The sequence below is a fragment of the Choristoneura fumiferana genome, chromosome 24 (assembly GCF_025370935.1).
Source record: "Choristoneura fumiferana chromosome 24, NRCan_CFum_1, whole genome shotgun sequence".
Classification (NCBI taxonomy): Eukaryota; Metazoa; Arthropoda; class Insecta; order Lepidoptera; family Tortricidae; genus Choristoneura; species Choristoneura fumiferana.
In genome coordinates, this window is record NC_133495.1 from 11,723,541 (window position 1) to 11,750,874 (window position 27,334).

Consider the following 27,334-nt stretch of genomic DNA (forward strand, 5'->3'; position numbering starts at 1 on the left):
TTAATCAATGGATGGTAAAACAGGGGGTTAATGAGTTGACAAGTTAGTACATGAAAATTATCAGTGAAATTCGGGTCTAGTTCTAACAACACTAAAGACTTATCACGCTCTACAATCGATAACATCAGATTTGATAAAAAAAACCACGACGTAACGGATTTTGATAACACACGGTGAACCGGTTATAACTGGACACCCAAAAGAAAATGGACTAGCATTTATCACATGAAAAATCTAAAGATTGAAAAGAAGTCCTTCAAATTCTAATTAGTCTGTCTGTCGGATAAACAAAAAATATAGGATACGTATTTTTTCCTTTGCCAATTAACGATGTGTTAATTTGAAATGAAACAGAAGTTAATCAATTAGGCAGTGTACATGAATGTCATGGAAATATTTAGTGTAGGTTATGTTATTTGCTTAGTACCACAGTCTCATAAGGACATTGTATACACTAACAATACTTGGATCTACTCAGTTATCCGAAAATAAATTATTTTGATTTTGAAAGAAGAAAAAAGACAATTTAAAATACACCAATAAGGAAAATTTACAGTCCTGAATATAGTCGAAAATTGAATCTTGTCCCGTGCTAAAATTTACAAATTGTATGTACGCCGAAAAAAAAAGGACCACTAGTATTTACGTTCATTCAGAAATATGACGAATTATAAATATGTTCCACCCGAAATCATTTGTTTAGGGCCTACATATTAAGTTAAGACTTGATTTAGACAAGATTCATTTATGGGTGAAGACCAAAAAGCTGCACACCGTTAAAGCTGCGTTAACACGTAATTTTAATTTCCATTAACTTTTTCCATTGTGACACGAAAATTACCCATACAAATGTATGATAATTAATCATACAAATCGTCACTACTTTGAAAAAATCTCGTATCTAAAATCAATATGTCAACAAAATTGAACCTTGACGTAATGTTCATAAGGTCCACTCAGAAAAATTATCTACTTTGAGATACGAGTTTTTATTAAAGTAGTGACGAAATGTATGATTAATTATCATACATTGACAATTGACATTGCAAACAAAAATAAATTTGGTTGTAAATATTTTTCAGCACATTTACATTTTGACAAATTCACTTTCAACTCTAGTGGACGATTTCTATTTGCATCAAATGACAGTAAATAAATTAAACTAGTAATCTAACTAAATATAAAACTTTTTTTTACGCAGAAAGTACCCATTTCCTCTCTTCAGGCCGTCACATACCAATACCACAGCAGTTTCTACTTCGACAGAAAACCAGATATCACCAGTTAAAATAAAGAAACAGAATACATATTTGAGTGGACAAACAGCGCCATTGCATTCTGCTCCACGTGCGTAAGCCCAGATCTAATTGGATCACGCGCCGTCAGCGATACGCCTTACTGCTCGAGCATAGGACTCGTTTACGCGCGATCTTTGCACGATCGTGGAGGATACGACAGCCACCGTTTGGGTAAACAGCGGGCAGACACCTTTGTCAACATAGTGTAAACGGTTAGGCGTCTGTGCGTCACGGCAGCGTCACCTGAGCACACGCGGCCTCAATACTCTCGGTTTTGGAACGGACTCCGCGCTGTGGTAAGGTTTGGCTAGCACCGGAGATTCAACTAATAACGACATTATGCGAACATCATATATATATATATTTATTATTTTTAGAAAACTAAGGTAACTTCATGTAATAATGGTATTGTTCGCTGTCTACCAAAAAACGTACGATATACAATTTATAAGTCTCTTATAAAACCCCGGATTGATTATTTAATAGAATTATGGGGTACCGCTGCAAAGTCCAACCTACGAGCCCTTCAGATATCACAAAACAAGATTATTAAAATATTATTTAACTATAAAAAGAGGATTTCTACTGAACGAATATATAAGGAAACTGGATTATTTAATATAATGCAGACATACCTATACAATTCATGCATTTTGGTCAGAAAAATTTTAAGTAAGGATATTCACTGCCATATATCTTTTACAAAAAGAGCGCAAATTCAAAAAAAGGTTACACGCCAAGCGAATAATTTACTCCTTCGCCCGCCTAGAACAAGTTACGGTAAAAAAAGCGTCTTATATGAAGGAGCACAGTTTTATAATAAATTGCCAAGAGATGTTAAAGAGACTAAATCGCATATACTTTTTAAAAAAGCGCTTAAACGACACATTTTGAAGATTTCCTTATTGGCTTGAATGAGTAATATGGTACATATTTGAGTAACTTAATAATAATAATGTCATATTGAGAAAATAATAATAATAATGCGGCTGTTATTAAAGTTGTTACTAAACGGCAGTTAATTTTGTTTAACTGGCCCTATCGGTTACTATGCTCATTGCTGGAAGCGCATCGATATTTCTCACGATATATTTGTTGTGTTACGCCAATCTACCCTCATGTGTTTTTGTGTACTTTTAGTTTTATATACTTTGTTTTTAACGTACAATATAGTTAAAGTATCCCTCCCTTTTTGTTTATTTATATTAAGCTTAAAAATGTATTTCTCTGTAAGCGATTTTGTAAAAATCTTTTGAGAAATAAATATCTTAAACCATTAAACCATAATAAGCTATGGAGACCGCGGATCGGCAAAAGGGTGCAGCAGCTTAGGACGTCCACCAACGAGATGAACGGATGACTTGGCTAAAGCCGGGGGTTCACGGCGGATGCAGGCCGCTTCTAACCAAAGCAACCAGAGGTATATGGGGGAGGCCTGTGACCAACAGTGGACGTCGTACGACTGATATGATAACGAACATTCTAATTCACCCATGAAGTACCCCACTCAATCCTCAAGGATTTATAGTAAGGCGCGTCATTTTATCAGTAATCCAAAATGATGTTAGCTTAGCTACTTAGCATTTATTTGGTGTTATCTGTGATAGAGCGCTCAAAATAATCTGTATGTTTGGCAACAACAAAATACTTAGTAGTCCGCGGCATGCAGGTATTTTGGTGATAGGATAGTGATACAACGCTAATAATACTAACGTAACAAGTTTCTTGTGGTGGGTAGAGCTAGCCAACGCGTTTATTGTACACAATGAAATGAATGAAGTAGGCCAACGTAGAAGTACTAAAAATTAATTAATTTGTCGCGGAATCAGCATAATAAACGAGTAAATGATAGATCTACTCAACATTCAACAAATCCATAGATTCGTTACGCATTACTGAGATGAATAACTATTGGCTCGGAACTGTCACTTTTGAAGCTTATATCGTCATCTTCATCTCGGCCTATACATCCCACTCCTGGCCACAGGGCTCCTCTCAGGACGAGAGGATTTGGGTTGTAGTTTCCACGTGGGCCATGCCAATTGGCAATTTCACGCACACCATTGGATTACTGCAGTGTGGGTGTAGCACTAGTGTTACCGAACCTCAGCATTTTAGTCTATAATAAATGACTCTTCTAAATAGAACTTCCTAAATAGAATTGGCTCGAGATGACAAAGTCGATCGAGTTATTTAATGTATTTTTGATTAATTAATTAAAAATACATTTTGGTTCTTTGTTTAGACCGAATTTTTTCTTTAATTATAATATCAAATACATTAAATCAAATTTTTCGTTAATTATGTGCAGTTAAGTATGTGTGTTGGTTCCGACACTCATGTACGGAAGTGAAAGCTGGGTATGGCAGAAGAAACATGAAAGCAGAATAAATGCAGTTGAGATGAGAGCGTTAAGAAGTATGATAGGAGTTAAACTGAGTGACAGGATAAGAAATAGTGAGATAAGGAAACGTTGTGAATGTAGTGACAAAAATTGAGAAAGGTATGCTGAGATGGTTTGGCCATGTCGAGAGAATGAATGAAGAACGATTGACGAAAAAAGTGTATGAGGTGAGTGTGAATGAAAGCGTTGGAAGGGGTAGATAGACCTAGGCGGACATTTCGAGACCAAATCAGGGACGTCTTGAAAAAAGGCCAGGTCAAGAGTACCCTAAACCGAAGAGCATGTATGAAGGGAATAATGAAAGTGGACAAAGCGAAACAAGTATGTAAGGATCGTAGCAAGTGGAAAGAAGTGGTCTCTGCCTACCCCTACGGGAAAGAGGCGTGATTATATGTATGTATGTATGTAAAAATTAAGACTTAGAAATGGCCGAGTCATAGACCTTAACGCTTTCAAATATACCCAATCAGAAATAATCTTAAAAACATTCTACTAGAAATTTAAACTATCTTTAATACGGTATTTGACTATATATTTTTTATTTTATAACTCAAATCTTCTCAATGTGTGTTATCGGTCGAAAAAAACATTTTTAAGCTACCTTTAGATTACTTATTTTTTGTATTGAAATATAAAGTCAGGCTTACCTGCACCGAAACTTCTAGCTCGTTAATACTTAATACTACAACAGAGTTATAAAGCTTTGAAATTCAAGATTAAACAGAGAAAGAAAAACTAGCATTTGATGTATCACAACCCCCAATTGTAGTGCAATCCCAATTGCTGCATTGTATTGTAAAACTCTTTATTGTACATAAAAACACATGAAAATAACAGAACACAGGATAATAAGATGTACAAAGGCGAACTTATCCCTTAAAGGGGGGAAGGGCATTGGCATATAAATGTACAATTCGCTTGTAATGAGCACATCAGTTATGGATCCGCACCTTCTCATATCAGTGCCGCTGTGATGTCTAAGTTTCCGAGCAAACAAACATTATAAACAAATAACGTATCACATGTAAGCGGATTTAAACCAATGTAAGCGGATTTAAACCAAGTGAATATTTTTCTTGCCTTATGGCTTATGGCTTTAGTTATTTGTTTTTCATACGTCAGATGGACAGGCAAACGCTGCACGTCATACACGAACTCTGTAGAGGCAAGTTAAAATGTGTAGTTAAGGTACACAATCTAACAAATAATCTAATCCTAATGGGATATTTTAAGTATTTATTTGTCAAATATTAGATTGAGGTATTGACATATTCGTTTAAATTTCAGGAACCAATGACTGCCTACAAGCACTTTGGTTTAGTTTTTATCTGCTACTTGCATCCATAGTTGGTTGTTATATAACAAATCATGAAATCAGATTTGCAGATTGTTTTCGCGCGTACTAGTTTCGACGACTTTAACAATGGCTTCCCAACGCCCTCCAAACTCGGGTGTACTTGGACTAACTTTGATTAAATAAAACTGTTCGATCCGAACGAGAACACAAAGAAGTCATAAATCATGAATATTATCGGAAGGCTGTTCTCAAGAAAACTATTCCATGTTTCACATTTTAATTTAAAAAATTAACCGAACTTGATCATTAAAAGCAAGACTTAAACGTGACTGAAATGTACATTTCACACTCAAATGTACAACTGTTCAGATTTTTAATCACTCAATCAGTAGGTCGTACTGATGATGGTTGCGGCAATGCCATCTGAGCGTTAAGGTAAACGATGGTTTTGGACCCCGTCAGAGTATCCATTTATGTCGACAGCCGAGTAATGGATGATCAATAATACTAAATGGTAAACAAAATAGAAGCACTGAAATACCTTGCCATTGGCCGGAGCCTTATCCTCCTTGGCGCACAGCTCGGCGTCCCCATTCAGTTTCTCAACCTGCTTTAAAACCAAAATCGGGATTACACGGGACGCAAAACGGCACTTCACTTCACACTACGGATATATACCTCACTCAGCATCGGTATCATGAACTTGCCATTGTACCACATAATTTGGCACGACGTGGCATTATCACTGGCGGGAGCGCACTAGCTCGCGGGTTACCGGTTATCTTATCGCTGATAACGTGTCGGACTTACTTTGCAGCGCGTGGGCGGCGCGGCGAGCGGCATGGCGGACGCGGCGTCGCGCGCGGCGGGACCAGCGGTAATGACCGGCCGCGGCCTGCCGCCGCGGATGGCTTCGCGCTGTTTACCACTGACGGGATGATCTCTGGGGTATCAGAGAGGTCAACCCCGACCGTACGATATGCGAGTACACTTTATAATTTTATTTCTAATGTCTATATAAATAAAAAATAATCGCTGAAATGTATGTACATGCATACCTTCCGAACGACGGCACCGAATTGGTTTTTTTTGTGGTGTTCCTTAGTGTCAGGACACGCTTTTCGTTGAACTAAATTATTATTGTATTATATTATTATATTTAGCCTATAACTGTGTCCCACTGCTGGGCAAAGGCCTCTCCTCTTGACTTCCACATCTCCCTATCCAGTTAAACTAAATAAAATAAATAAATTCTATCCTACTATATATAATATTATAGATATGAAAGTTTGTGAGTGAGTGAGTATGTCTGTTACTTCTTCACGCTGAAACGGCTGGACGGATTTGGATGAAGTTTGGCAAGTAGTTCGTTCATAACCTAGATTAAAACATAGGATACTTTTTAATCTTGATATTCCCACGGGATAAGGATAAAATCTCTAAATAACAACCGCTGGGCTTAGCCATGAAATTTGGCATGGTTGTTTTAATTTAACGTCAATGAAAACCACGATGTAATTTTAGGGCATTCCCACGAGAATTTGATAAAATCCCGGAATTTCAATTCAACTGCTGTATCTAATCATTTACACGTGCGAAGCCACGGGTAAACGCTAGTAAAATAGTAGATTATTGTCGTGGCTTGGAAGTAGGCAATTGCTGGCTGAATATGAGTATTAAACGGACGAGCTTGCGAGTCCGTTTAACTAATACGAAGCCAGCAATTGCTATTTCAGTCGAGACTAATATAATGCTTTTCTCAAAAATGGTGAATAATTCTGAAATATAATAAACTTTTTCTCAAAATATATTATAACATTTAATTTTATTCCAATATTTTTCTTATGCTTTCCCGCCTTTTTTTCATTAAAAATAAACTGCAGGTGTATTATTCCCACCGAAAACACAAGCCGTTTCAGACCCCCGGAAAAGTCCGGAGTTCCAGCCAAATATCTGATACCGGCCATTAGACTTGGGTATAAAGCCAATATTCACATGGCCTTTTTAACTTAAAAAAAAAAAATTGTGACTGATTGCAGGCGCGCTAATTTATTATTGTTTAACTTTTTAATTTTTCGCTGACCATAAACTATGCACTTCACCTTCTGATATGTAAAGAATAATGTCAACTTTTACGGACATTTTTGAGAAAAATAATTTATTGCCACAAGATAATTCATAGATGAATATCAAATTCGGTACAAAAAAAAAATAAAAAATAAATTACAAAAGGGGCGGAGTCGCGAGCAACAGCTAGTTTTTAATAATTTCCCATGACTTAATAAGACGTTAGAATTTTTATTGTAAATATGGCGTTTAAAATTTGAAAAGACTCAACACTAATGAGTTTTATTTTTCAAGAATAAATCGTATTATCTCATGTATTTATGATAAAAAATATTTAATTTGTCTTAGGTAGCTTGAATACTTAGAAGATAATGCATTTAAAGTGGTATATCTCTTGTAAATATTTGACTTACATTATCAAAATGCAAACATAAATGATGTCAGATTTTGACACCAGATTATATATGTTTTGTTTTCATTGTATCCTTCCTTAAATAGTAGGAATGTATTAACGACGCATCAATGATGAAATAAAAATACAGAAAGACTAGCATATTAAATCAATTTAAAATCACTTCGCAGTAAAAATCAAAGTATTTTGATGTCTACATTAATGGCCGGACAGGTTTTGTAAATTGCTTATTTAACAGTGTTCAGTTAACATAGTTAGTTTGTTATGGTAAATAGGTGTTGATTGCTTGATCGCTAGAACCGGTATAAAATTAGCATTGCAGGAGTTATTTTTCTCACGCGCATACATTAGCGTGGCAATGCCAACAGGTTTAGGTTAGGTTAGGTTAGGACCGCATACAGTTCAGTTCAGTTGCTTTTCTTGCAGACGTTACAATTATAGACTGAGCTCATTTATCGAGCGTTGACCACGCGTTTATTTTTAATGGCTTCAATAAAGATAAAAAAAACGAAATAATATGTAAACGATACGATTGGCTTTGAGAAAATCTTTTTACAATGTTTGTTTATTTCAACTTTTAAACAATGGTGTTTTTCATGATGGAATTTGTAATGTATTTTATTTACAGCTTATAAGAATCCTACTTGCAAGGAAAACAAAAACTACAGAAAAAAACAATTTACTTAATAAATTAAAATAAAATGTCAATCAAGACCTCATTGTCAACTTATTGCTCGACACAGTTTAAAAATAAACACAAACAACAAACTAATTAATAGCTCCATTCAACTTGGGACCTTACGCTTAAGAAAATAAAGCCGATAACCCCTGACCGCGCTAGCATCATCAATAAGCGATATCGCGACAGTCAACTCTGATCCTGCCCTTACACTGCGCGACCCAGACTCGAGATAAACTTAACGAGAAACATAAACAAAACTGCCCGCTATACCTATGTACACAAGGTTGGAGTCAGCTTAGCGGGACCGCGACCCGTAAAGCGTCGTCCACACTCGTATCATTGCGGCGTATCGCATCGTATTTATCCAAGCGTACTGTTGATATTGCTGATTTAAACTCAAAACTATACGTGGGCATTGGAACAAGGACAGTTCCTGAGCTATAACCGCAATAGCTGCACAAACAACTTATATTATAAATTATAAGTTTGTATGGCGTTTAAATTTTTGTTTGTTGTTTTGTTATAGGCATTGCATGTATGTATCTTGTCGATGGTTATTGGTAACTCATGGAAAGGCGTGTACTGATTAGAAAATTTTCGAATCGCTATCACTATCTTCCAAGCACCCGCTTAAGATAAGACTGTATACTGTATACTAACGCATGACCCCTCTAGGCTGGCTATTATCACCCTTTGATGTCTGGTAAAGGGTCGGTCAAGGAAGAAGCCGATGGGATCAACAAAAATACAGAACCTAACGGAAGAAAGTACTCTTACTACCCCTCCTCCCCTCTCTCCTCTGTGGGTAGATGAGAAACCCCTCCAACTCTCCTCCCCGTAGTAAGCTCCAGCGGGACGTGTAGCCGAATTTTTTAGCCTGTGATGGTGATTTTCCTCCGGCGATTTGTATGCATTATCGGGCGCCCGCCGCGAGCCGCCGCGGACCGCCGCGGGCGCTGCCATACAAATTTCATTCTCGTCTCGCCTCGCCGGTGGAAAACCACCTTGACAGTCCGGCAGTGTCTGGGTCAACTTTCCAGTCGTCCATAATGGATTTTTCCCTATTAAACAAAAACAAGGACTAACTGAACCGCAAAAACGTTCTGTTGTCACATTTTCCACGGGCAAGGGTTCTAACTTGTCAGTCAGGTGAGCCATTCGTTGGCCGTCACTGTGCACGCGGGCCCGCTCCGCGGCCTCTCCGTATCGGACACCGCACAGATACGTGACCAACACGCGGCAACGCGCCTCGCCGACAAAAACAATGGTCGCAAATAACCGTAAACTGTTACACTACCAGGTGTATTTGTTACTGCGAACATTTTTAATTTTATGATCGTTGTGATAAAGTCTAGTTTTACGCGGATGAGAGCGACTCTTACGTAAAACAATTTTTGCTTGCGACTTTATCTTGTATAAACGGCTAGATAACAGTTATTTGACTGATGAATCCACTCGCTCTTATCAGCGTTGATTAAACTAAAGCGGATTTTGTGTGAGCTTAGTTAGGTAATATGACAAGTGCGAGGTAGGTATTAAACAATGATTATTTTTAAGGTAGGTACACAGTACTTTCACCGACTGGTGTTACGTATAGAAAATCTTTTCTTAAACAAAGCACTCGGTGACAAAATAATAATAGACATATGTATAGAGGGTGTTATTAATGGCCCCTGACACAGATCTGTGGCCGTATTGTCCAACGTTCTGGCGCTCGTGATCGCCTTCACCATTTCTTTCTACCCTTATCCTTTACCGTACGATAGAAAGAAGTGGTGAAAACGATCATGATTCCGAGTACGCTAGACAACAAGGCCTCCGTTCAGTTCAATTGTGACTAAAACTCAACTCTCGTAAAGTAGGTTCAATTATTTACGGCATCGACAGCTGTGCACACTACACATACGGACCGAAAGTTTACTCAGCTAACACACATTGTGTTGCATTCGAACTCATGCCTTTATCTTGTTGCATCACAAAATGATACCATAATAGATGTAGCAATTAGGTTTATCTTAATGTGTAGTAATTGCTGATAAAGGCTGAATTTAGCGTTAATATTACTACTTTAAATGGTTCTTGTAAAAGAGGATTAAAGTAAGCTTTAGTAATAGGCTTATCACTCGTTTATAAAAAGTTACAGACCTGATAGCCTGTAGTTAAAATACCACAAACGGGAAAGGTTAACTGGAAGAGATCCCTTTAAGGGATAAGTTCGCCTTTGTACATCTCTTTCTCTTGTTAATTGTAATTTTCATATTTTTATGTACAATAAAGAGTTACAACAACAACAACCTATCACGCTAAAACACACGAGTAATATTTACCTCAACGTTTCAACCACATTACAGTGGCCGTGCTCAAGAGTAGACTGAAGTGTGTTGTGTCAAGTCTGCCTAGCAGCGCGCGAATCCTTTTTTTTTAGTTTTTTTTTGATAGCCTAACTCATTTTCCGTCTGTTCATAGCGCAAATGTCATTAAAACAAGCAAATATTAAATTGAATCAGACGTTACTTTGCGGAGATCCATACTAATGATATGAACTATACATAACACTAAGACATGTAACTAACCCTTTTTCTGCAAATAAATGTTGTCTTATCTTATACACAATTACTTTGCTCATCCGCGACCTTACAATAGCAACGTCTCTATGCAACAAATGTGTGTTCATGCAGCTCCTCCGCCTCCACACTATAAAAACACACACCACATCACAGAAACCCAACTATCACCAATTCACCACCACCCACCACACTTTACGCTGACGCGTAGCGGGTGAGCAAACTTAGTTCAAGCAAATATTCAGTTAATAACCTACTAATATTATAAATGTGAAAGATTGTTAATATGCGTACGTATGCCAATTATATTATATACTCAGCGGCATACAATTTTGCCCAATCTACACTCTCCCGCTCAGTATACGGTTGTTACAGCTTCAAACAGTTTAAATCACAGAGAAACGTACAAATTGACATTCAGCGAAAGCTCAATACGATCCCGTTGAACACCGTCTGGGCATGAAACCCTAAAAGCATCGTAACTTATGGCAAGTCATATCCGCGTGCCACCAACGCACAACTCTCGTATCTGCGCCACACCCCCGTCTCTCCGACCGTTACCAAAGGTGACCGTATCAACATAATTAGCAGGTACACAACACTTGGGACGGTCTATAAATAACACGCGCGTTGCCTAGCGGAACCATCTCGGGTGATAACGAATTGATAATCTGAGCTAATGGTCGCCAAGCGCAGGCGAGCACGTTCGGTGCCGACAGATTTACACATCTGTTGTTGGTGCTATCTCTCCGGGATTTTGGATCATCATGATCATGTCAGCCGAAAGACGTCCACTGCTGGACATAGGCCTCCCCCAAGGCTCTCCACTCAGACCGGTCTTGTGCTTTCCGCATCCACCGCGATCCCGCGATCTTAACCAAGTCGTCGCTCCATCTTGTTGGAGGCCTACCGACAGCTCGTCTCCCGGTCCGCGGACGCCATTCGAGAACCTTCTGGCCCCATCGGCCATCCGTCCTGCGAGCAATGTGCCCCGCCCACTGCCACTTTAGTTTCGCAATTCTTCGGGCTATGTCGGTAACCTTAGTTCTACTGCGGATATCATCATTTCTAATTCTATCCCGCAGAGAAACCCGAGCATAGCCCTCTCCATAGCCCTCTGAGTGACTTTGAGTTTTCTCATGAGGCCCATCGTTAGCGCCCACGTCTCAGATCCGTATGTCATCACTGGCAACACACACTGGTCAAAGACTTTTGACTTCAAACACTGCGGTAATTTGGACGAAAAGACACTACGAAGCTTCCCGAACGCTGCCCAGCCGAGTCGGATTCGACGAGTGATCTCTTTCTCAAAGTTGGACCTACCTAACTGGACCGTTTGTCCCAGGTATACATAGTCGTCAACAACTTCGAGCGCAGAGTCTCCGACTATTACGGGAGTTGGTACAACATGGACATTAGACATGACTTTCGTCTTGTCCATGTTCATTTTCAGGCCAACTCGGTCGGAAACTCTACTGAGGTCAGCGAGCATAGCACCGAGGTCCTCCATGGTCTCAGCCATGACTACAATGTCGTCGGCGAATCGAAGATGAGTGAAATACTCGCCATTAATGTTGATGCCTCGTCCTTTCCAGTCCAAAACCTTAAAAGCATCCTCCAATGCAGCGGTGAACAGTTTCGGAGAGATCACATCTCCTTGTCTGACTCCCCGCTGCAGAGGAATAGGCTTCGTGCTCTGATCCTGTAATCGGACGGACATAGTGGCGTTTTCGTACAGACACTTCAACACTTCGATATACCGATAGTCAACTTGGCACCGCTGGAGAGCCTGCAGCACAGCCCAAGTCTCGATCGAATCGAAGGCTTTCTCGTAGTCCACAAATGCTAGGCAAAGGGGGAGGTTATACTCTTCAGTCTTCTGTATAACCTGCCGCAGCGCATGTATGTGGTCTACGGTACTATAGCCTTTTCGGAAGCCGGCTTGTTCGGGAGGCTGGAAGTCGTCAAGCCTGCGTGTGAGACGGTTTGTGATGACCCTGGAAAATAGCTTGTAAACATGGCTCAGAAGTGAGATGGGTCTATAGTTCTTCAGCAAGGTGTTATCACCTTTTTTGAAGAAGAGCACCACCACACTTCTGTTCCATGCTTTCGGCGTTCTCCCTTGGTGAAGGACGGAACTAAACAGCGTCTGAAGGCCCTTAAGGACTGGTCTACCACCCGCCTTCAGGAGTTCGGCTGTAATTCCGTCGTCACCCGGGGCTTTGCCATTCTTAAGCTGCTTGAGGGCCATACTAATCTCGTACAGGCTGACGTCCGGGATGTCTTCGGTATAGTGTCGGGTTAATCTAGCCCTCGGGTCTTTAGCTAGATTTTCGACAGGTGTTCGGGTTGTCGTGTATAGCTGTCCATAAAACCTCTCAACTTCCTCCAACAGCTCAGGTTTGGATGAAACGATTCTGCCGTCGTCGGTCTTGAGCTTCATCAACTGGCTTTGACCAACAGACAGATCCCTGGTAAACACCTTAGAGCCCCTGTTACGCTCAATAGCCTCTTCAATACTGGTAGTATTAAATCGGCGTACATCGCGCTTCAGAGACTTTGAGATCTGTCTGTTGAGCTGCCGATAACGAGAAGCGTCACCAGAAGACTGCAAAATCATCTCACGCCTCACCTCCATGAGCCTAAGGGTGGAATCCGAAAGCCTTTGGTTCTAGTACGGCGGGTCTTGAAGAACTTAGACCCGACCATATGGACAGCTTCCACAAACCCGTCGTTGTAATCGTCCACCTCGCTACCTAGGCATTCGAAACGATTTTGAAGTTCGAGCTGAAAGCTCTCGGGGTTTTGGAGCTGAGCAGGTTCTGGGCGGAGCGTAGATTTCATCAGTCGAGACCTTTCAAGCTTGAACTGGATATTCAATGAGCCTCGTACCATACGGTGATCACTCCCGGTTTTAAACGCACTGATCACGGAGACATCATTGAATATGTGCTTTTTCGTCGACATGATAAAATCTATCTCATTCCTCGTAACACCATCAGGGCTCATCCAGGTCCACTTCCTATGCTCACGTTTCCTGAAGAAGGAGTTCATCATATAGAGTCCCTCCTTCTCCATAAAACCGGCCAGTAGGTGGCCCCGGTGATTCCTACGCCCCACTCCAAATTTCCCCACTCTCAGTTCTTCACCGTCTCGTTTGCCCAGCTTTGCGTTAAAGTCCCCCATAACAACCGTAAAGTGAGTTTTGGAGCTATGCATGGCTCTGGAAATATCCTCATACATAGCCTCCACCTCATCGTCGGAGTGCGTCGAGGTCGGAGCGTATACCTGTATGACCTTCAACGAATATCGTTGGGTCATTCTGAGTACAAGGCATGCTACCCGGTTCGACACACTATCGATCTTCACCACGTTGTTCACGAGGGACCTGTGGACGATAAACCCGACACCTCCCTGGGACTGGTGTTCGCCCTCCCGGAAATAGAGCAAGTTACCGGACTTAAGAGTTATCGTGTCCTCCCCCTCTCTACGGACTTCTGATAACCCTATGATTCCCCATCGTAACCTGCTCAATTCTTCCTCCAGTTCCAGTATCCTTTCATCGGTCCGCAGCGTTCGGCAGTTATATGTTGCCAGGGCCAAAGGTTGTCGTTTTTGGTAGCCGGGCCTCTGCCGGTGATTAACTATAGCCCCCCCTGCCCCGCCGTTACCATGGCCGCTACCGGAGCCAGGAATAGCAGGGCCGCCGGGGACTAGGGGTCTGGGCTGATTGTGTGGATTCATTAGTTTTTATATCTTGTACCTTGGATTTTGGATATTTGTTCTGAATCATTGATTTCTTTTTGCTAATTTCGACGGTCATCTGTGACGCCAAACGGATCATATCTTTGACGCAACATTTTGAAATTGTAGAAACATTTCTCATATAAGACGATAAGTATACGAGTAGAATAATTTTAGAATGTTTCAGAGAATGGGTAAATCTTTGACTAAACATATCTGCAAACTTTTGTGTACCTTTGATGTTTACTACTATCAAAACATTTCTATCAGTTACATAGACGTCAAACTTCAACATGAGACGTCCATTACACAAAGAACACAGGTAGTAAGCTAATTTTATTCACTGGATGCAGGCTGTTTATTCGTTATGGCAAAAAAATGGTAACCCAAATGAAAAAAGGATGTACAGGTACCATCAGCGAAATAAGTGGTCTATGAATTTTTAAACAAGTTGCTATCAAATTAATATGTCGCTACAGTCGAACTTTCAAGTTGACAGACACGTCTATAAGCATTATTGTTTTATGACATGCAAACGATTATCAACTTTAGGGTGGTAGACCACATATTTGGCTGATGGTACATAAGAAGCGACCAAAAATATCTGACATTTCCTACTGGCCCTAGCATTGCAGTCTTATCTATCCTACTAATATTATTAATGTGAAAGTTTGTGAAATTGTTTGGATGTTTGGAGATTTGGATGTTTGTCACTCAAATTCGGGTTTTGTTCCGCGTACCTTGATTTTATAAAAGCTCGATATTTTGTCACAGTAGCATGCACCATGATGTCGCCATACTGCATAAAATCGTCTCGCGATCATAGCGCATGCAGCTGTGCCGAAATATCGAGCTTCTCTAAAATCATGGTACGCGGAACAAAACTCGATTTAGATGAAATTCGGTATACAGATAGTCCCGGGGAAGGATATAGGATAGTTTTATACCGGAAAATTGCATAGTTCCCGCGGGATAGCGATAAACGAATACTACGCGGACGGAGTGGCGGGCAACAGCTAATAATCAGATATAAATTAAATATATATGCGCGCTTTGCTGTGTCAGATATTGGTGGTGGTGACTGTAATACGTCGGACGTTTCAGAGTAGGCAGCAGGGTCGAGTGTGAGGGGTGACGCTCTTTAATACCGACATGGAAATACCGACCCTGTTTTTTTGTGTCCATGCACATTGAATGCTATGCCACTAAATATCAGCCCGGTATGCATCGTACCGCGGTGATCATTCTTGGCCAGATAATTACCGGCATGTCAATACCGACCCTGTTTTTCGTGTACACGGAATAAATAAATAAATAAATATCATGGGACACTTGACTCCAATTGACCTAGTCCCAAACTAAGCAAAGCTTAATACTATGGATACTAGGCAACAGATAAACATACTTATATAGATAAATACGTACTTAAATACATATTAAACATCCAAGACCCGAGAACAAACATTCGTATTATTCATACAAATATCTGCCCCGGCCGGGAATCGAACCCGGGACCTCAAGCTTCGTTGTCAGGTTTTCTAACCATTTGGCCATCCGGTCGTCTAAAAATAATAATATTAATAAATTTAGTAGAAAATAGGTGTAGTGAGTTGTTTGTCAGCGCACGGCGTACCTGGTAGGCGGCCCACTGCTGCAGCAGGTGGTGGTGGCAGGCGGCGCAGGCGCGCACGGTGCCGAGCGCGTCCTTGGGCCGCGAGCGCGGCGGCCGCGGGTGCTGCTCGCCGAAGATCGGGAAGTACGGCTGCTTGTTCTGGAAACATACACCACGCTCTAGTCAGGATGGGTTCCCACCAAAAATGTGCGAGGGAGTCATTTACCTATGCTCGCACAGCACATCTCTACTGGAAACAGCTGAGCGGAGCGAGGCGAGGTTAATGAAGTTTTTATTGGTTAATGAAAAACACACTGAACAATTTTGAAATTTGAAATAATTCATCACATCATGTAAAGGTTTTTACTTAAATCTAAACAAACAAAAAGGTTAAAAACACATTCTCGCACATTATTGGAGGAAACGCTGCTTTAGCGATTTTATATTCGTAATAGCTAAGGAGATCGATCCATCTTCAGCCTGTTCATTTTATCAAATTCCTAATCAAAAGTGTGTCAAAACCAGCTGAATTATTCTCGCCAGTGCAGCCCTTGACCGATTCGGCTAATTAAGGACAGATAATTAATGCACTGTATTTATAAAAAGCATATACAGACTGTTCGTATAGCTAACTAAGATTTTAGAGCAGTTCAAAGTGTACATCTTATCACATGAAGTTAATTCGATCTTAGTAAGTTTCATAATTTCCAAAATATTAGCAATTTTATGCAAAATTTATCCAAAAACAGCTCGAGCTACATTACAAATTTTCTAAAAATAAACAATATTAGATTGTACAACAAGTGCATTAAACGCGTCACTTTATTTCACACGAGAGATCATCATCATCATCATCATCATCAGTCTATGTTCGTCCACACGAGAGATGGTTGATATTAAGTCGAGGGTAAAATGAGTTTTATGAAAAGAAAGAAAGAAAAACATACATTTATTCGTGATATTTAATGGTTTCTTTAAGAGAAAAAAAATGGAAACCGATAAAATTTCATACGAAGATTACGAAAATTAGAAATGAAAATTACTTTTATTAAATGATTAAGTTATGTACTGCTCTAATATTCTTAGTTTTGGAGTTGATTAAAGGGACACGCATTACATGTACATGTAATTGCACTCATAATTATAAAAAGAACCTCATGAGCAACGCCGCGTGCAAAGAAACCAGCCACCGCGTGCACCGACTGCCAACAGTAACCACAACAAGATATGACTTGTGACCGGCGCGCAGCGGTAGCAAGACAAGCCCACTCGCCGCGCCTTATCATTATCAACTATTGTTTATATTTCTCAATAACCAACTGGTAAAATTTTCCGCTTACAAAGATCATCGTTGATAATAAGTTCATTTAAGACGCTACACTCTCGACAGCGGTCATGGTCGTTGGTTGAGGATGAACCTTCATGACAACTTTCTTGGGCAAAGTGTTGTGGTCCATTCTTGCTCGATTGCTAGAGTTCGGAGTTCGTAGTTGGCAATAGAAAGCGCTGCTGCCTACTTTCACATTAGGCCCCTTAGTCGCCTTTTACAACAACCATGGGAAGAGACGGGTCCGTCCTATTCTAAAACCGGGCACGGCACGGGCAAATATAGAAAAGAAAGAAAATACATTTATTCACAACACAAGACACAAGAATAGTATTTAGTACAAGTAGACAACACGAAGGATAGTATGTGTGATTGCGGTTGTGAATCGGACACTGGCGCAGCATAATCCATCCATCCCAGCCTATATACGTCCCACTGCTGGACACAGGCCTCCTCTTAGAACAAGAGGGCTTGGGCCATAGTTCCCACGCGGGCCCAGTGCGGATTGGGAACTTCACACGCACCAATTTAATTTCTATTCTAATTAAGTAAAAAAAAATAGCTAGAACTAGCCGCATTCAAAAGAAAGCTTTGATAATAATAATAATGATTCATTTATTTATTCAGACAACAAAGATTCATATCTTATTAGTGGTTTACTTATAACTATGTTAGTATAGGCAGATATTGAACAAGTGATAGCGTTAGCTTTACCAGAATTTCCAGATCAATCTTGAACTCACTTATCTCATATGTCAGCTTATGATAACAACAAATAGTCAGCCAAGATAGATCTTTCCATATTTACTGTATTCTTCAACATAGCACGCCATATTAGCTTATCACGATTCCAATTTCAAATTTAACTTTAGTGAAAATTCGAGTATTTATCCGTTTAACAAGCATATTCGAGGAAAACTATTACGTAACGTATCATAATGGACACAAATGTCAACATTGAGTCAATCGTACGATACTTAATAACTGTGCAAATAAAAACATCTTACGCAACGCGGTTACACGACACGTATGATTTTAAGGTGTCGATTCAGGTCTTAAATTCGAACATCGACTAATGAAATGTAAAAAGGTTGCGAATTTTTTAGAAACCCTTGAAAAGGTTCGCCTGCAACAGCATCGCCTCAACAGTCGACGCGCGACGTTATCTGCCGCTCTACGAGACGAGTATGCGTGACGCGATATGTCCACAAAAGGTTAAATTGAATATCGCCGGTATCGGCGGGTCGGGCGCTATCGGGTGGAAAACATGGCGACCTTGCGACTCGGCTATCGCAGTCGTTACCCCCGTTAACGGGCAATGCTGCGTAGCACGGCTTTACTTATATATTGTTATTAAATTAATCCACTCCTATTAATTAAATAATTTTTAGAATCGGTTCACTAGTTCTAGAGATTAAAGTTTGCCGCTTTAATAAATTATACATTTGAAAGAAAGAAAGAAAGAAAGAAAGAAAACATTTATTCGTGACATTAAAAAAGACAGCAACAATAATAAAAATAAAATAAAAAATTGTTACGTATGCATGTCACGAAATGGTCCCAAATCAGCAATCTGCCGGTCTTGCGAACGGCGCTGGTCTTCCTTTGGGACCAATTTCGGAGTATAGCCATAAATCATGGTGCTACATAGCCCAAGGAACACATACTCGTAACAGCCATAAAAGTGCTTTTCCACCAGCGAGGTGTGGCGACACGAGGTGGGACGAGAATTATTTCCACCAAGAGTTATACCGCGCGAACCAGCGTGATGACACACGAGAATCGTGTTTTATGTTCGCGATAATAAACACCCTATAAACGCAGCAATACGGTTCTTTATTACAATCACATAAAAACAAATTCTTTTATCGCACATCCTCACCAATCCATACTGTTATGTGCAATAAAAACTACATTACATACATTACACGCAACAAACAATAACTGCGCAACTGCTACTGTAACAGTTACCTGAGAGGTAGCTGCGTGGAAGAAAGAACTAGTAAAAAAAATAATTAAGTTCCGATATCTGTACATACAAACTGATTAAATTTAATATGATGTAATACGAAAGAATATTGCATCATCTCGACTTCTTAACCTTCAGGTCACCTCATGTTCCACTAAAATCTGTCTCTCGTCTTTTCAGAGTAGGTAAGTGCCTTTAATATCTAGGTCACTATAAACAAACACAGACTGACAAAGCACAGTCTTCACCACCGGAGTTTTGATAGAGATTTGACAATCCTTGAGTATCATTGACCACTAATAATATATGGAAATAAATGAATTATTATTATTGAGGTGCACAGGGAAGGCATTTTTCAAACTCCCACGGGATAGAGAACTAGCCTACTTTTTATTCTTTTATAGGAGCAAAGCGCAGGCTTAGGCCGCCGAGCTGTTTCCACTACAGCTGCGCTGAGCGGGGACAGGTAAATGAAGCGTTTCTATTGGTTGTCAAACACATTTCTCGCACATCTCTGGTGAAAACGCACCTTTAAGCTGATGTTTGTCAAAAACTATTTGAATTTGAAAATCGCTTATTGTAGATGATTTTGTTTCATACTGACGAGCATTGAAGTCACTGGCTGTATAAATGATATCTCAAGCAATTAAACATAATTTAAAGTTTTTGGATATGGTATACCTATATATCGAGATCGACACTTAGGAATGTATTAAATATGTGGACCACACGAATTTTAATATCAACATAAACATTGGAGTCCATCGACCCTAAATGTTACTAACTATTACAATCACTATATTGTACTTAAATGCGAATGTTTCTGGGGGTGTGTGTTTGAAACTGTTTCACGCTAAAACTGTGGACGATTTTTATTTAAATTTAACAGATAGTTAACATAAGGATACTATCCTATCTAAGAAAATTGCAGTTGCTCTAGAAATGCAATAACTAATTCTAACGTAATTGCAAGCAACGACGTTAGGATAGCTTCAGCGCTAAATCTATGCCAATGACTAATTCTAGGGATCACCAAACGAGGGTACAGCTTATATGGTCTTCCCACATCTAGTGCCGCGGAAAAAAGTGATCGGCTCGCCTCCGGCTGGGCCAGTTGTGGGGAGACCCTTATTTAGCACATTTGAGGTGATGTCACTACTACAGCATCCGTTTGTAAGCGTTATCGCGGCGAACCAGCTCGCGCCAGTTCCGCACTCAATACGTAAGTTAAACTAATTTATAGTCTCAATCTTACCCGAGATAATACAATAGATAAAACGTGACATTGCTTTAACTTCAGTCGTCCGAGTTTTATAATGAAGTAATAAGCGAGAACACAAAGTTTAATTCTAGATCTTATGGTGAAGTGATACAATACATTGTTTCGTTTTCACTTCAGTCTGTTTCGTTCTTTAATCGCGAATGACATCGAAGTCAAAAGTTATATACTTACAAATTACATCATTTCGTTGTATTATTTTAATTGATTTAACTGTTCGTGGCGTCGTGTATACCTACGTAGTTATGCGTGTTGGTTGTTAGATAAAAACGTGTCACATCGGAGTCACACAAGCCCGCGCGAGTAACCAACCACCCACATAGCAACCATGACAATTCTAGTTTTTAGAGACTTATCTTGACAGCCGAAATAACGCTAGATGGCGTTAGTATCGGGACACAAATGTCACAAAAACAAGACACAAATGTCAAAGTTGTCTGATGGACCTCACTTAGTACAGTCACCAGCATTAATACCTGCCACAGCGGAGCGTGCAAAAATATCTGACACGTCCTTCCGGCGCTAGAAATAGAGTCGTATCAGATATTTATGCACGCTTGTTGTGTCAGATATTGATGCTGGTGACTGTACCTACCTATAGTGCGGCAAGCGGCAACTAAACCTGTCACTAAAATCCTCATTATTTTTATTGCTTTGTCAGATAGTTGACTTAGCATTTATGGGTCAAAATATGGGTCAAATCTTACAAATCTAGTTTTGAGTGACAGGACAGGAATGTATAATACAACATATTTTATACATACAGAAATTCTTTTATCATCCTAAGGATTTAATGTGATTCTAGTGAGAAAGCCGATTGTCATAACAAAGAACTTACTTGGTCGACTATGCTATCGAGCCAACTAATCTTGGCATCGCATTGCCTAACGAGGAAAGTAATTATGACACTGTAAGAACATTCTGCGTTGAGTCAGGAATCTGTTCTGACTAAACACAGTGTTTTTCTTGATTTCCTTAAACTTCGTTGAACGGCTCTGTTCATTGATAGAAACTACCTGTTCATTGGCCAAATTCACAAAGTTGACGGGTGGCATTCACGTGACACATAAAACATAAAAAAACGCAAATTTAACATCTTTTGGTAAATATGTGTAGGTAAAATAGAAACACTTTATTTATGTTATATAAAACACGTCAAAAATTAAGAAACTTTACACTGTTATATTATACTGCTCATTTTTATAAATTCCTGAAATTATCTTCATTTGACCTCGTGAATGTTCCTTTAAAGTTAACGGAAATCAAAAATAACACGTTGTAGACCTTCTAAAAAAAAGTTAGATGTAGACCCGTTCCATTATAAATAAAATAACGTACCAATAAATACCAGCACAAATAAAAATAAATCACAACCCACACAAAATAAGAACTTCGTTTATTCGGGACCGTGTTAAGACCGCACGACACCGCACCGCACGTAACCACCGGAAACCGGTCAAATCTGACAATTAACGATTTATTGTCTCAATATTGTCGGTAAGATTTAATAACAAGCCATAACACACGCGCTATCTGCCGCGGCCCGCGGGCGCTGCGCACTGCCCGGCCCCGATAAGGGCGATAGATCCGTTTGCTCCGGCGAATGCTGCCAGTGAGAGGGTACTTCATATACTATACTATCAAACTAATCAAAAAATCAAATCAAAATAATTTATTTTCGGATAACTGAGTAGATCCAAGTATCTTAAAGTTTGTCAGTAATGTTTTGTTGATTTTCTTTTGTACAATAAAGAGTTTACATACATACATACATACATACATAGATCCAAGTATTGTTAGTGTATACAATATTCATATGAGACTATGGGTAGTAAGCAGATAAGAATAAGAATACTATGATAATAAGTGATTCACGGTTAATTAGGTGGATCAACTATTTCTTCTTGTTATTCTGTCCCGTCTCAGCGAGGGGACAAAAGTAGTACAGTTAAATAGAAGAAATGTTGTGTCACATTATACTAACATGCTTATTAGATGACCAATTATAGAATGGGCTTACCACAAAAATGCATGTTTTTTTATATAAGAGGGGGAAAACGAGCATGCGGGCCACCTGATGAAAAGCAATCACCGCCGCCAATGGACACCTGCCAACACGAGGGGTGTCACAGGTACGTTGCCGACCCTTTGCGAGACTGATAGAGATTTGTTTGGCAAATTTTAATCGTATAAACTTACGGTTTAAAGAGTGACTCAGGAGACCGTAACTATAGCAACGAGTGACAAGAAAAGTTGATCGATCCATTTACATCATCATCATCGTCCCAGCCTATATACGTCGCACGCGGGCCCGGTGCGGATAGGAAACTTCACACACTCCATTGAATTGCTTCGCAAGTTGAGCAGATTTCCTCACAATGCTTTCCTTCACCGTAAAGCTCATGCACGCACATGACTTTCGAAAGACTCAGAGGTGAGAGCCGGGGTTTGAATCCACGTTAGCCTTCTGTTTGTTTTTGATGTACGCCGCTCATGTCCAGTTAATATCAAACGGAAGTTCCGACTTAACGGAAATGGAATCGGAGCTCCGTAACATCCCTGATGGGAACTACGGCCCAAGCCCTCTCACTCTGAGAGTAGGCCTGTGCCCACAGTCGAACACATGGGCTGGGATGATGAAATGATGTGTTACGAGGAAGTATTTTTCCTTAAGGTCAGGTCAGCCCGTCGTTAACACTAGCACGTTGTACGTGCATGTCCAGGGTCGCCAGATGCGCCAAGATCGTCGCAGGGCGCGGGTTATCTCACTATTTGCGGACAAGGGCCGTCTGGGTCGCGCGGCGGGAAATACTTCAACGTCAACATTGTGCCGCTGCTACAAAGCTGTCACATTGACGTGTCATGGCCACGAAGAAGGAAATGGTCTTCGATGTAAAACTACAGAATACATAATAGACAAGTACCTACAGAGGAATCTCTCTGCAAACTCATTTGCCATTTTACTTACTAACATAGTTTCATAAGAACATTGTATACACTAACTCCACTACACTAACAGTACTTGGATCTACTCAGTTATCCAAAAATAAATGATTTATTATTATTTATTTAAACATGAAGCTACCGTGAGACATGTCGAGCTAAACTACGGCACAATAAAGTTCAATTCCGATAGCACAGTGCTTTGCTTACAGCCATATGAAGCTACAAGTTGTCTCTCTTTCTATTTCTTATCCCTTCGGACTACGTGATCTAAATATTAACTATAACCTACTAACCTACTAGCCTTTACTCCGACTTTTGCTAACAAAAATTCGTTATTTACTGTCCCTCTTCAAAAACTTATATAACCAGAATGACCCGCGCCTTACGCATTGGTACTGGGCTTTGACGAATATCGTACTCGTATTGTCAAGGCCCTAGACTCTAGGATGAATAATTCTACATACTAGATCTAGACTGGTCTAGGATAAATAAACATCAAATTAGTTAATACCATCAGACAAATATGTGATCTACCACCCTAAAGTTGATAATCGTTTGCATGTCAAAAACAATGCCAATAGACGTGTCTGTCAAGTTGAAAGTTCGACTTTAGCGACATGTTCATTTGATAGGAACTTGTTTAAAAATTGATAGATCACTTATTAAGGTGGAACGATTTCCATACTAATGTATTAACACAATCATGTGCGCTTGAAAGAATCATTTGAAATTAAAATCACATCTGTTGACTTTTATTTTGTTCTTTATTTGAGGCATTTTTTATTTACCTAAAGAAAGCTTTTGATTAATAGCTTAATCTAGATGATTATTTTAGTTATTTTTTGTCAATATGTGAGTGGACGGCGACAGTATCGTACGCCAACGGCTCGGTTAGTAGTGTGTGTTTCAGCTACGTTGCCAACTCGCTGACAATTCGATGCTAAGCGACGTTGCCAGATTTCGTTTGATTTGTCTGATCAAAATCACATAATTACCATTTTGAAGCTCGTTTAACTTTTTTTTAAATATTTTGCTGGCCATAGGTACAAAGTCCGTCAGTCAAAAGACTGAAGTGCAACGAACAAATGTATTGCCAATTCTTTGGGTTTCCGACAGAAATTAGGAAGAAAATCACATAACATTAACGAATTAACAAATAAGTACGGAAAATTGCATTAACGGATTATAAATTAGTAGTGATAAAATCAGATAAAGGCTGCATGGCTTGTGGCTTTTTCCATAAAATAAAAATAAAAAAACATCAAGTCAAATGTCAAATTCGTCAAGTCATAATTTGTTGTTCGTTTGTTGTCATAGGTTGTCATGACATTGTAAACTAATGGAGTAATTTTTTCCTAAATTAAATTATCGTAATTTGTCCTCGAAACTGGCGGGATTATCATTATCTATAATCTATAATGTGAATGCAGTTATATTTTCAAGTATTGAACTGAATTATAATTCACATTGGAAACTATGAAGCCACGAACTTTGCGAAAAAAATACATAAAGCATCAATACTCTGGTCTCGAAAAAGACGCATTATAAGGAAATTAAAAAGTAAGTACAGTAGAGGCTGAGTACAACATACAACTTCCACCACCCCGTGGGTACCGTAGGAATCGGCTGAGGGATAATATCAGAAGATGGGCAGCAGCGTTTTCCACGCAACCCCACATCATATACTTACTACGCTCGCCAACCCGCTTATCAAACGTGGCGAGTATTGGCAACACGGGAAAATATGGGGGAGGCCTAAAGTCTCAGTTTCCATGACCGTAGGTGTTTAGGACAGATTTTTTTACTGTTTTTTTTTCCAAGTCCCCAGCCCCTTGGTAGCGGACTAACTTTTGAGCCTCATATCTCGGTAATTTTGGAGTTCAGAGAAAAGTTCATTTGACAAAATATGCTTCTTCAAAATATGTTTTATTTTCATAATAAAATATTTAATTACAGAGTGAAAAACACTGTCATAACATACATTGTCGGCTGGTAAGCTGTGTACGAGACTGGCACAAGACTGGAAAAGTGGCGTGAAAATGCAAGAGGCACTCAGCAGTGGTTGTATGTGGGCTAATTTAATTGACTGATGTAAATAAATAAATAAAAACTGACTTAGTGATGGACTTTTTATTTGTTGTTCAATAGAGCCTTCGATTACTACCCAACCAATTAAATTTGAAATAAAAATAAACAAGTCTAATTTCATATTTTCACGTGTTTTTCGTTGAAGGAAAATATCGTGAAGAAACGTACACACACCTGCTATATAATTAATGGTGTGTGCTATATTTCAATTAACACTGGGCCTGTGTTGAAAATAACGCCCAAGCCCTCATTGTGAGAGGAGTCCTGTGTATGTAGGTATGTATAGGGATAATGATTATGACTAATTTTCTCATAGTATGTAAAGTGTATTGTAAATAAAAATAAATAAACAATCGTTGAGTTACGGTCAAGGAAACTGAGTCACGTACCAGAGTGGAACCTATGTGGTACTAATGTCATGTTGACATCCCATACACCTGCCAAAGAAATCACAGCGCAATTAAATATGAAAAGGTTCCACTTAGGTTCCACTCTGGTACGTGATTCGGTTTCCTTGACTTTGTAAAGGCGAACATATCCCTCGAAGCAACCCTTGAGTGGATGTGAGGAATTATAAGTCTCATAGTACTTACTGTAGTTATGCTGTGCATATTCAGATTTACCTAAAATTAAAAAAAAAATTGTTTACCTAAATTAGGTCTTATAAATTTTTAGCTACACATTTCATAAAATATTAACATCATTAACTGAGAACAATAAAAAAAAAACAAAAAAAAGTTAAATCTTACAACGGGTTTGAACCCGAACTTCCTAAGCTGAGGGCAGGGTAAACTAGCCTTTTTCAACTAGGCCAATCTGCTCTTTGATTATGAGAGCGAAATTAACAAAGACTTTTGTTTACAACAAATTACAAGCATGTGTGCGAAAATATCGCAGTCGAAACTGCAGCGATCAAGTGAAAGTATTTTCTAAATTAAAATACATCTGAAACTTGGTACGATATATCACAAATTTCACGCTATTGGCGGTATGTACATTATTTTATAAAAATATCCACGATTTCATTCCTAAAAAAAAAAAAAACGTGGAATTTGCACTCTAACGTCATCTACTGGCACTGTAGTGCCTAGCTGACCGTGACAAACGACCTTAAGCTTCAGCGCGCAATCGCGTATGAAGTACCCAGCGCCATCTTTTGGTAATCAGCGGAACTTTTACAATCTCATCTCTGTAATTCAACTCAGTGTTAATTAATTATACGAGTACGTCAGATATTTGGATGCTTCAGAATTTAATTCAACCCCTCGTATGCTTAGACGCGTATCCGTGCCAGTTCATGAACTGCGTAAGCACGGATACGTTCCAAATCTACGAAGCGGGCAACCTCTACTGACGTAAAGTTGCCGCACCGAGGTGTCAAATTCTGAAACGGCTCCCGCACACGAGGGATTAATCTTTGTTTTAGTTTTTTATTGTTAAGTTTTAATAAGCACTTACTTGATACACTAATGCTCGTCTGCCAGTCTGTCACTAAAAAAAGCGGACTGGACTAATTAGCTTATGACTTCTTATTCAGTGGAAGCATATCTATAATATGGAGGGAGGGGGGTCCATATCCAACAATAGACACGTTCTACGGCTGATTATAATGCCATCTATACAGTTCGTCATTGCGAGTTAGAAT

General features: G+C 39.5%; 1 protein-coding gene and 1 long non-coding RNA gene across 2 annotated transcripts in view; one reads left to right on the forward strand and one right to left on the reverse strand.

Annotated features, from left to right (window-relative positions):
• LOC141441968 (uncharacterized) overlaps window positions 1–27,334 on the reverse strand; it is a 162,954-nt gene that overhangs the window by 13,917 nt on the left and 121,703 nt on the right. The window contains exon 8 of the mRNA XM_074106854.1: window positions 16,102–16,239. Coding sequence (XP_073962955.1) covers window positions 16,102–16,239 — 138 coding nt within the window. The remainder of the gene's footprint in view (window positions 1–16,101; window positions 16,240–27,334) is intronic.
• On the forward strand, window positions 24,266–25,723 carry LOC141441633 (uncharacterized). Its single transcript, XR_012452825.1, has 2 exons — window positions 24,266–25,161; window positions 25,558–25,723. It is a non-coding gene; the product is annotated as an uncharacterized lncRNA (long non-coding RNA).